The sequence below is a fragment of the Aulostomus chinensis genome, chromosome 5 (assembly GCF_037954235.1).
Source record: "Aulostomus chinensis isolate RoL2024-O1b breed Wild chromosome 5, RoL_Achi_v1.0, whole genome shotgun sequence".
In the NCBI taxonomy this organism is placed as follows: Eukaryota; Metazoa; Chordata; class Actinopteri; order Syngnathiformes; family Aulostomidae; genus Aulostomus; species Aulostomus chinensis.
Window position 1 is genome coordinate 27,910,348 of NC_141324.1, and position 12,067 is coordinate 27,922,414.

The 12,067-nt window shown below is 48.3% G+C and overlaps 1 protein-coding gene across 6 annotated transcripts in view; it reads right to left on the bottom strand.

The window, feature by feature from the left end:
• The window catches only part of efr3a (EFR3 homolog A (S. cerevisiae)), a 63,941-nt gene that overhangs the window by 20,502 nt on the left and 31,372 nt on the right, over nucleotides 1-12,067 (bottom strand). For all 6 annotated transcript variants that reach the window (XM_086204399.1, XM_086204398.1, XM_086204397.1 and 3 more), the window contains 3 exons: nucleotides 11,142-11,263; nucleotides 8,146-8,295; nucleotides 2,413-2,553 (listed from right to left, as the gene is read on the bottom strand). In XM_086204399.1, coding sequence (XP_086060525.1) covers nucleotides 2,413-2,553; nucleotides 8,146-8,295; nucleotides 11,142-11,263 — 413 coding nt within the window. The remainder of the gene's footprint in view (nucleotides 1-2,412; nucleotides 2,554-8,145; nucleotides 8,296-11,141; nucleotides 11,264-12,067) is intronic.

Sequence of the window (12,067 nt, forward strand, 5' to 3'; positions counted from 1 at the left end):
TAATATTATAACTGTGCGATTTTCACGGAAAAAAAAGGCAAGGAGGAGACGGTGCTTTTTAACAAATGACGTCATTTTCTCCTGTTTAATATAAACTGGTTGACATTTTGAATTTCTGCTACTCTTTGCTGTCATTTGTCGCCCAACATGTGAGCAGGTAACGCAACTACGTCCTCTGGAACGCCGTTGCTCGGGGAGCGGCTAATTGTCCTTCTTTTGTACTTGCGTATGCGAGTAATCGAAGAACCTCAGTGGAGGTACCGCCTCTACTTGGACTAGAACCAGACATGACCCAACAAACTAGGCTCTGACCTCTTTGACCTTGAGAGCAAAACCTAGCAGGCCAATTTCAACAGAACGTGGTGGAGGGGTGGAGCCTGGGCCGAGGAGGAAGCCTCTCAAGACCTGCTTCGTTCGCTGTTGAGTGGAGACGAGTCAAACTTTGCTCCCTGGTTGGAGCTGAAGCTGAAACTGGGACCTGTGGACGGACGTCAGGGAAACTCCAGGGATCAACAAACCCATTACGGTTCATCCACTGCGGACCCAGAATATATACAGACATTAAAATGTCAATCCATCCATTAACTGCTGAGGCGTTTGAAGCCAAGTGCTGGCCTGCATACCAACTAGCCCAGTGACATCATCGCCCTCCCTGGAGCCATCCTGCTAGCGAGGCTAAAAATGCTAAAACCCCCTCATTTAAATATCTGCAGCAGCCCGTCCTCCAGCAGCGGCGGAGGATAAAAGGAACAGAGTGAAGGCGTCGCTGAGAGCGGCCCAGCGGAGCAGAAACCGACTGTGTCAGAGAGATTCTCAGCGGGCCACGGCCTGCACTCAGTAATTGTCCAATTTATGCGAACCGTGTTGAGTGGCGGGCCAGTCGGAGCGGCAGCAAGGATATTCAAATCCCAGGAGGGAGAGACGGTCACCGGGTGGCATCGGTGTGCTACGTTCATACAGCGGCCGCCTGCGTGATAAGAGAGCTCATTTAATTTCCTCTGTGTGCTGGGAGTGTGTGTGTGTGTGTGTGTGTGAGAGTGTGTGTGTGTGTGTGTGTGTTTGTTTCAGGTGGACTGCAGACTGAAGAGCTGATACTCAGCAGTTCACACCGCTGCAACTATTCAGTCCCGCTGCAAGCGTTAAAGTTCGGCTATTTGGGGCTCCAGGAAATGAAAGTAAGTCAATGCAACGTGCTGAACGTTTCAGGGACGTTTTAGCCACTTGTCCCGGGTTCAGAGCGTGGTTACAGAACGTTCCGGCGGTGTCGGTTCGGTATTTCTGGACGGACGGGAATGATTCTGCGTCAGCCTCAAGTGCTGTCTCCCGCTTGGCTGAAGGCTGCGTTCATGTCTTGAGTGAGATATCTCAGGACGGCTTGGAAGGAATCTCTTCAGGTTTACCACCCATGTATCAGACGGCCCCCCAAGGGTGAGCTGCACCTTTGAGCTGTGGTGGTCAAAGGTCGAGGTCACGCGCAAAAAAAACCAAAAAAACAAAAAAAAAAAACTCGACCCGATGAGAACCAAAACTTGAGGCTTCAGAGCTGCAATCCACAAACCAGAGGATGACATCACGTCCTGGTCTTTCACAGAATCAGAACTGCATCGAGGTTCATTTTATGAGCTCAGGAACGAACCGTGCACGTTTTATCGGTGATGCCTTAAAAGATGACCTTAGTTGCTTTTCAGAGGCGCCGGTAAACAAATGTATTATGTCAATGACATTTGTGTGGCGTGTGTGAGTGTGTTATTGTCTGACAGGGTTATTTGCTCTTCTGCCCTCTGCGTTCTGACTCCAACATGTAATAAAAGAGGTTATGAATCCAACCTGCTTTATTATTGGCTGCAGTGTTTTTGTAAGAAGACGGCGGCGGCGGCGGCGGCGGCGGCGGCCTGTCACATTCATGCCCTTGAACTGATAAAAGTAGACTCGCTGGCTGTGGTTTTGTAAATCTGAACTCACCTGACAGACTGAGTTTGTGTTGTTTTGTTGTCTTCCGTGAAGCCACACAGTTTTACATGTACATATTTAGTTAAATCCCACATCCGTCAATTAAAACTGGATCCAGGTGCATTGTGGGTAACATCAGTTTTTGATGAGGAAGAAAATAAATCAGAATACTAACAACAATAATAATATAATAATGAAAGTCTGTCTGGTTTTCCCCCTATTATCTCTCTACATGAAGCCGCGTGGCTGTTGCTCCGCCCCCTCTGGGGGAAAGCATGTGGCTTCACCAGCACTACAAACCAGAGGAGGCGCTAGAGCAGTGACAAGGACACGCATCCACCTCAGGTGTCCCACCAACAGACAACAATGTAACGGGCCGCTACCTGAGCACCACGCACACCTTTGTTCTGGTGACGTTTTGAGGGTGTGATGTGGCATCTGTGAGGAGCATCGGGTACTCACACCAACACGGGTCGGACGGCGTTGTTCATGTTTCCGTAGGCTGCTCTACCCAGCAGCTCTCTGAAGCAGCTCTCAGCTAGCGCGGCCGGGTTCTCCTCGCCATCCGGACCGGCACCTGACGGCGTGCTGGGGTGCCCGACCCTGCCACAAAAGGAGGGAGAAAATGAGTATTTGACTAAAAAACACAAAGTGTGAATCTCTGTCGAGTCATTCAGGAAACATCAAACATGTTGCCATGACTCGGCGTGATCAGCCGACAAAGAGATTTAATACAACGGAGAAAACCCCCCGAAGAAGCCCCACGCATCCACGGGTTCGAATCAATGTCTCACAAAGATGCGCTCAAAGAGAGGAAGAAGGGCAACAGCATTTAGAGGAAAAGAAGCTCCAGGATATGAGAGATGGATGGAGGAAGCGCGAGAGAACGAGTGAAGAATGAAGGAGAAAAGAAATCAATCAGAGCAGCCGGAAAAAAGAAGAAATCAAATGGAAGAGGATCGACCGGCCTCAGTGTGTGTGTGTGTGTGTGTGTGTGTGTGTGTGTGTGTGTTAAAACCTTCTGCGTGAGGAGATAAAATCAGTTGAGAAAACGTGCAGCCAAGACAATCAACTGGGTAAATCTGCGCTTGGTGGATTGAAATCAAACCAGATACAGAGAAGCTGCAGATGTCATCTAAGAATAAACTGGAAGATACAGTTTCTCCTTTCTAATTACCCAAAAATATTAAACGCTGGGTTTCATTCCTGCCCCTCTTTTGCTTAAGAAGCTCCGTCGATCTCCTGTCAATTCATTCATTCATAAACTGAGAAGCCCTTAAAGGTTCTGCACGTAATTTCTGCTGCTAGTCTTCTCCCATTCAAAGAAAAGAGTTTGATGAGGTCAACAAGCAGCTTGGGATGATGGGAGTTGCTGTGTTCGTCGTTACTGTTGAACGGGATGCAATCACGGATGAAATTTTTACGCATCAAAGTTTTACTCAGCAGCGAGCAATGTTGGCTAACGTCACATTACGTGACTGCAGGGTTAACAACCGCTCTTGGTCGTGAGGTCACATTTCTGTTGGTGTGCGACACTCATCTGCCCATGAGAATGAGACTGCTGAACACGATGCGTTTAAATCCAAGCGGAAACTGAAAGGCTGATTCATGTTAATGCCTGCCGTTCATGGTAAATGCAAAAATAAACAAAACAAACATTCCACAGTTCGACTGATGCCAAAACAGGCGGTTTGAAATATCGATTTGTATGAAGCAGAAGCAGAAGTAGCCACGGCGATGTCGCTCTTTGGTTTGTGGACCGTTTGGACAAATTTGGCTTTTTTTTTTTTTTTTTTTTTTTTAACTCTCGTCTTTGGAGGCAGAAGTGACCAAACATCGACCCGATGCAACTTGTCAATCACAAAGTGGCCCTGCCTTTACCAACTCCTTCACGTTGTTAACGTCAAACCTGCTGGTTTTCTTGAGCTACCGACACCAACGGTTGGCAGGAGACCAGACTTGACCGTTTCAACCCCATCAACAAACAACTGCCTGGCAGGGAGAAAAAACAAAACAAAACCTCCACTCAGTTTTTGCTCGACATTTAAGATAAAAGTCCAAGTTTCACTTTCCTGACGAGTTGCCAGGAGTTGGCATGAGTCCATGCAGACCTCCTGTTGTGTGTTAATTTGATAAAATAATGCAAGTGTAAATCACTTTCCCGGCGACAAGCCTGCTCGCAGATGGACTGTAGGCAGCCGGGTCTCCGGAGGGAAACAATGCAATTACTGTCGGCCCACACAGGCGCTTCGGGGGAAATTAAATGCTTATTGCTTGTTCGAAGCAGGAAAATGAGAGACAAAAATGAAAATCTCTCCGATAATAGAAGGTGAGTTGGAGTTGTTTAATGAAGCAGCCAGAATAAACTGGAGTAACCAAAGACTGGTTCTGATGATTAGATTGGAGGAAAATTCAAGTTTCAGCTGTTTGCGGCGGACAAAAACGTTCAGTTAGCAGTCAGGACAAAACAAAACAAAACAAAAAAACCCCGGAAACCAACGATCCCAGGAAACGCTGGCCCGGTTGTGGAAGGATGAGATGACAAAGAGTCACACCTGAAAACAACAATCACACCTTGGGATTGGACTTTAAGGGACAAACATGTAAATTAAAATCCCCTCAGACACGATCGAGTATAAAACGTGTTTTTACTACAAGTGAAGATGATGGAGAGGTGAAGCCACAGTTCCTAGTTGAAAACGCATAACTAGGTATCACCAGAAAAAGTACACACACACACACACACACACACACACACACACACACACACACACACACAAACATCATCCTCCATTTGTGAAGACGGGATTTGTTCTCTGTTTATGCTAATTTAGCATAATTTTGTCTTTATTACTTAACTGCCTGTTGAATCGACTTCTTGTTGCACACCAACATTAAATCAACTGAGAAACGTGACGAGTGACAGTCACGGATCATTTACAGTGACCAGCATGTGCGTGGGTAAAGGTGCTCGTGGGTGCACGTGCGTGCGCGCGGTGGTTCATCGTGACACGAGGAGAGCCGCCTCCTCCTCCGGTTCCAGCAGGCTGCCCATGTCCACCTTCACGCAGAAGCATTTTACATTGCGTCCTTGCCTGCGGCTTCCCGCCAGGTCCACTCTGGCACCGCTAGAAAGACGAGGACGCTGAGGGGCGGTCCCCGCCATGTTTGGGAGCAACATCATCCCTATGAGATTGTGTTTGTGCAACCAGGGAGTGGAGATGAAATATTGGGCCATAATGGAACCACTGAGCAGTTTCTCCTGAGGAGCGCTGCTGAGTCGCAAGTTAAGGATCTCTGAGTCTGCTGACGTTTGACAGTACCCTGGTCCTGGTCCTGGTCCGGGTGGGGGGGGGGGGGGGGCTGCCACTTGGATAAGGATGAAGGACCTGCCGGAGGATTCTGAGCCTAACTGGAGAGTGACGACGGTCGCTGCAGTCAACAATCAACTGAGTTAGCTAAGGACGTTCAGTGTGTCACCTTTCACCAGCAGGTCAACTTTTCTTTCCTCATCACACGATGACGCGTCATCTCTGATGGACCTGATGCATTTCACCTGCTAGAAGAAGAAGCAGAAGCTCAGGTCTAGGATGTTGTTTAGCCTAGCACAATGGCTGGTAGTGGGTGGGAAGTGTTAGCATCAGCTAGCTCAGGTCCAGGCTAGTTAGCTTAGTACAATGACTGGTAGTGGGTGGGAAGTGTTAGCATCAGCTAGCTCAGGTCCAGGATGCTGGTGTGTCCAGCAGGAGTCCTCTTCCTTATGATCAGTAGCAGCAGTCGCTCTTCTAGTCCTTAACAAATGTTTGGTTCTGTTGACCCAAGTTCCAGTGGAGCTTTGGAGGTGCTGCGTCAAATCACTGCTCCCAGTCAGGAAAGTAGTTCCAGCTACGTGTCTGATTCTAACACTACAATGTCTCCTTGTTTTAAACTTATTCATCACCAGTGTGACACACAACCCTGGATACATTAATGCAGGCTAACATGGAGCTATGCACTTCCCACTCGCTACCATTCATTGTGCTAAGCTAACTAGCCTGGGTCGCCATCCCCTTGGTCTGGCTCTTAACATTCACTTCGCAGTTGGTCTGAAGTCGCCTGACAATGTGCCCTGACAGGAAAGAGCCTCATCAACCAACTGTTGCAGTCCAACAGATTCAATAGTCAAATCAGAAATCTAAAACTTCAAGAGTTCCTTCTTTGCCAATCAGTGATGTAAATAAATCCATGATGGAGGAAGCAGGAGAAGAGCCAGTTCACCCTCACCGTCATCATCAGAGGAGGATACCAGGCTTCGTGCTGTGATTACCTGAAGCTACGCGTGATTGCACAGAGCAACGTGACAATGTGATGCGTCTAGCAAGAGTAGGACCCTGATGAGGATCCTGCTGTCACAGGATCCTGCACACAACCATCAGGTCTCGTGATTGTCCCACGTGTGGAGGCTCCTTGGTTCCCTTCAGAGGACTGGGACTGTCCTCAGAAACGTGAGAGAGAGGTGATTGGACAGGATGCGATGTGACATTGCACCAGCGCTGCTCAGGATTGATGCTCCAGCCAACTAAACATGTGACGTGACAAACGCTCTGCTCCGAACCCAGCAGAGGTTTATTTATCCGGATGCTATCATGACGGTTCTTCTGTTAATGCCCGCCCTCCAGGAGGAACCACAGGACCCGGTATTTTGTCTGAAACCTGTTTTAGCTGCAGTCAGTTTGTATGACAGCAACAAAAGTCTTGACATTCCCACGGTTGCAGTTCCTGGTTCTTTGTAACAGCTCAGCACAGAAATCGCAGTCACAATGTAGGAGCCGGAGTCAGATTTGAATGTCTAAACGGCGGCGTGTCCTTATTGGTTAACTTCACACATCCGTCCGCCAACCCCCACCCTCCCGCCCAAAGACCCTCCATCCAGCCTCACATCTGACGGAAGGATCTACTTGTGAAGTTGCACGAGGACCATTAGAAACGGCTGGAATGCTGCCATTACTGGCGAGATGTTCCCTGAGGTGATGGACGCACTGCGGCTGGAGGAATATACGCAGCGTAATTAGATATGCATTATGTGGGGACTGAATTTCCATTTAAATCACAGAAAATTAGATTATGGTGATTTCGGACTCTTAGAAGCTGCAGCGGAGAGGGGAGACAAAGCTGCGGGATCAAAAAGAAAGATGGCTGGGGGTTCCCGTTGCTGCTTAGAGACACAGAGGTCGACTTCCACGTCAGCGCCTTCACCTCATTGGTCACAGGGACCATTGAGGTCTGTTTCATCCTGGTGGCTCTGCTGGTTCTGGAGGATGACACCAGCTGGGATCCGGTTTGGGTGAATCTTTTCTGTTTCAGCTTCAGTGTGGTTTAATCGTGTTCGTTCCAGTTGGAAAACATCCTCCCGAGTGTGTAAATGTTAAACTCCCACTCTGGGGTATGCGGGCCCCAAGGGGGATGCAAAAACACACAACTGCAGGATCTCCTAACAACCTCCTTCAAGTACACGCCAACCGCTAGCATGTGTGTGCACCATGTGATCTGTGATAGTGAGAATCACAGCGGCGACTTTGTTTCTTCCCCTTGGAGCAATTCAGCTTGGATGGTGAGAAACTTTGTCTCTAAATGTTTGTGAGAGCAGATTTTCATGTCAACTTGCAAAACAAAGTCAGGAACGTAGGTAAAAAAAAAAAAGAAAAAAGAAAAAGAGGGAAGATGTGAAAATCTTCCAGATGCTGGTGAGAGCCCAGCGCTGCGTTCGGGCCTGGATGAGGAAACTCCTCACCAGGATTTCCTCCTGAACGCCGAAGATGAGCAAGGATCCGAAGGTCTGGACAGGATGAGGTGTCTGGTGTCTGGAGGCGGGTCCAGGCTCCCAACTGCTCCCGACTGCTCCCACACTTCCGAAAGCAGCAATGTCAGTGAGGAAAAAAGTCGAAACTGCAGCCCGGAACACAGAGCAGTGCAGGACGTTAGCACGTCTGACTCTCTTGATGTGTAGGCTGCGCTCATTCCACCGCTCAGCGGCAGAGCTGCTGTCTGGGAGAAGGAGGTCGTTGGTTCCATCCTCGTTGGGCAAGAAACTGATGAGGACGCTGGAACGATATTTACTGATGTCGCTATTATCTATATATAAACAACTTTACACAGCGCACTCCTCTCTCTGAGCGACCGAAGCATCAGGGGTGTGGGCGGTGTGATGAGGCGTACCTGTCCAGGTCCTCGCTGTCCTGCATGTTGAACAGCATGGACGGGATCAGCTTGTCCATGTGCTGAGGCTCCCAGATGATGGCCTGCAGCTCGTCGTTCACCGTCTTCCTGACCACGCCCTGCAGGCCTTTAATCCCCGCCACACGGATCCTGGAGCAAACACAGCGGCTGATAAGTAAACATGTGACAACCGTGATAGTCATGGTGGTAAATATCGGCAGTAGGTGACAACGCAACTGCAGTATTCTAGGATGAGGAAGATGGAATGCTGCAACTTGTCGGGTGACACCGGGGTTCTCTGGAGGAACCGTTTCACGCAAACGTGTGAATAAATAACAATCAAGCACTTCTGTGTTGTATTCATAGCAGCAGCAGTATTCCTCTCTTATTAATGCTTTTAATTAATCAAACTGGAGCGATTGTTCTGCAAGGCTACGCTGTAGCTGTCTGGAAAATAAAATACCTGAGCTTGTGCTTTAAAACCTCAACGTGTGTGTATCAGCGTCTGTCCTGTTGAGGCCCCTGGATTGACTCACTCTACTTCAGTCACGACACTTTGCTTTAATGCGATTTCCACTTGCTGAGACACGCGTGTTCCCAGGCGGACGCTAACCACTCAGCAGACGGGTCCTTGTCTACCGTCTGATTTCGCTCTTCTTTGTTTCTGTCTCCGTTGTCCGAGCGATCAAAAACAGGTCGGCCGATGAAGTCGATCGTAGCTGACCTACTGCACGGGAATTCTCGTCTACCTACGTTCTCCCTGAAAGGAATCAGGGAACATGAGAGGAAAATGTAAAGTAAGAAGTCACGAACGTGCATAAGTAGAGATAAAAGTGCATTTCCATGCTCTCGTACAGACTTTGGCTGCTGCAGCGACATTTCCGCAAATAACGGCAGAGATACCAGACGACGTCGCCAGCACCGTCTGGGTTGTTGGCTGATCTGTATTGAGTCAGCGGGTGGGTGTCTCAGTGGGAGCGCAGGCTTGTAAAGTGCTGTGTGATGTTACAGCCTCGACGCCAGTGAGCTATTTTTACCTTCCAACACTCCGGCAGCTGGAAGCAGAGTTTCTTTACAGTAATGAAATATAGTGTTTACCTGACGTCTGGGCTCCTAAACAGGCTCAGATTTATTATTATTGCACATAAAACTGGGGACGGCCATTTCTAAATTGGTTTTCTGCTGGTGAATAATAAAGCTGTCAGGGGAAGTTGTATTTTTATATAAAGGCATTTTCCCTTCTTTTCCTTACAGACTTTTAAAATGTAACTTGGGTTTGTGCTGTGAAACTCTTTGCACAAAAGATATTCTGTGGTTAAACCCAGAAGAATGCAGGCACGGCAGGTTCTAAAGCGCGGGGAGCAGTGACGGACCAAATGTTTAACAGTGGCGGATCCCACGTGAGATGCCAAGCAAGATGAGGGAGAGTTAATCAATCCCTTCAAGTGATACGTCGCCTAAAAAAGCCTCTCAAGTACTCACTAATAGGAGTATTCAGCTCCCTAGGATGGTTTTTTTTCCTCCTTCATGACTTCTTAATGACTCCAGAATGCAGTATGAGCAGGCACGTATATTTAGCTTGAAGCTAAGCGAGACCGACGGCTAACAGCAGCTCCTTAACCCAACTGGATGAGACCAAACAAACCAGAACCAACTAGAACTCGTGCGCATTGTAAAGCTAAACATGCATGGCTGGCTCTTTCTGCATTCTGGATTCCTGAAGAAGTAATTCAGGAAAGTATCACTTTACGAGGAGGATCAAATACTGAGCTTGTTTGTTGCTTCATCTCTGCTAACTGGCGCTGCCTAATCGATGAAGGTGACCGGAACTGTTGAGTCCATTGTCCTCTCTTTTTGCAGCGGAGGGGCTGATGTCTGCAGCGTCACTGGTCTTTCGTCCTACATCGCAAGGCTAATGTAGAAGGATAAGCTCGCGCCAGGTTAGCACCAGAAAATGCAGCTAAATAGGTGTTCTGGTTAGCTTGCTGTCGCTTCTCGCTGTCCTGCTGAACAGCCGGTGTATTTTTATTTTTATTTTTAAATAACTTCTGTTTATTCCCCAATTTTTCCTGTTTTTGCCTGGGTGATTATATCCTGCTTCAGTAAGACTTTACTGAATGTTCCTCACCAAAGAAGGCTAACATGGGTCCACGTGGAACCATCTGGAACCACAGGGGTTCTACGTTTTTATGGAAACTGAGTGAATGGAGGCAGCATAAGTTTAGTTATTATAGGATTTCATGTCGAATGCGTGTAATTCGGTTGAAGGTTTGAGGGAGAATTTGACTCTTTTTTTCATTTTTTTTAAAAATGAGTCAGAAACTAATAAATAACTCAGGAACATTTTTATGTACTCGGTGAGTCATGACACAGCAGTATCATTTAAGTATGGCTAGCAGTATCCGGCTAGCGTCGCTAAGTCGTCGACAGTCTATGGCGGTCAAATAGCATAAGGATTCCACCTCAGCAGAGAAGCCAACGTATGAGCCATGAAAGGAGCTTAGTCGAAGGGGACGACGGCCATCTCTGACGGCGCTTGTAATACAGCGAATGCTTCAGTTCTCAGACAGAGAGATTAAACTCTTGTTACATTGGGTGAGTTAAACTGTTGATATGAAGAGGACGTTAAACCCCAGACGCAGGCAGAGATGGAGCAGGTAATCCCATTTCTCTGGGAATCACTTCAGGGTTTCTTCTCCGTAACGCCTCATTTCATCATCAATGTGTCCTTCAAAGGCTGAGGATGGAGTGCTAGTGTTAGTGAGCCATGTGGTCCCAGGGGGAGAGAAAGCACTCCCATCGAGGGGGAGGGAAAGCCCTCCCATCGAGGGGGAGGGAAAGCCCTCCCACTGAGGGCGGATGATGGGATCAGACCTGTGCTGCTGGGGATTCTATTACAGCTGATGATTCACCCATCTGAGAGGTGAAACGATGAAACACTGGAAGAACATTTCTGTCCATGTTCCCAGTTCCCCGAACCTGGGATCCATTCTTACCTGGTTCTGGTCTCCGGGTCTTCATGAGTTGAGTGGCACATGGCACTGAACTGGGAGACAAAGAAGTCGTAGCGGCGGTGGTAGGACGGCGTGTCCTCCTCGATGTTGGCAAACTTCACAAACTGGAGAGAAGTAGGCGAAGCACTCATTAGCCAGGCCTCATCACACAAATAACATGGATTCACGAGTGACGCTCACGGGCGACATGGTCTTCGTGTAAAACTACAAACCCCAAAACCTGCTGGTCATTTTCCCAGGCAGCTTCGCTCCATCAACACATGTGAAGTCTGTCATTTTGTACGATGATTAATTTTGCAAGGTGACAGAAGTCCTCACTGATTGAAGAGAGGCTTATTTTACATATCTTTGGGGCGCCTCCACCCGTGGGATATCACCCTGAACGCCTCTGAGGAAGTGATTCTGAATGTGCAACCCGAGCGTATGGAGGGTGGCTTCAGTGTTGGTCCTTGCTTGGGCATGAACAGGAAGCAGCAGCGATAATAATAACCGCCACATTGTGTCCAGCCTATAATTTCCTCCCTCCAGACAAACGTCCTCCGTATGGCCTCTTCGCTCTCAGGCAGCTGTGCTGGAGTGGCGCTTGTCACTACCCTATGATTGTCCACTGCAACAAATCGCCTCAGTTGAGTTTGGCGTCTGTGACTCAGCCCCTGCCAGCGTGATGGTAATTTCCTCCTATTTTGTTGGGAGGAGGTGCAGTGGCTGCTGGTGCTCAGACAGAGTACTGTATTACTGCAGGAGAGGAGGACATCCAGGTGATAGACAGAGAGCCAGGTGCATCCACCAGGAAGAGAGGAGGAGGCGCTTTAGTCGGAGGACGCGCATCTTTTTAGGGGTGATGGATTCAGTTCCTCACAGACCTGCTGCCCTGTCAACCTCTGACCCCCAAACGCCGATCATTCATA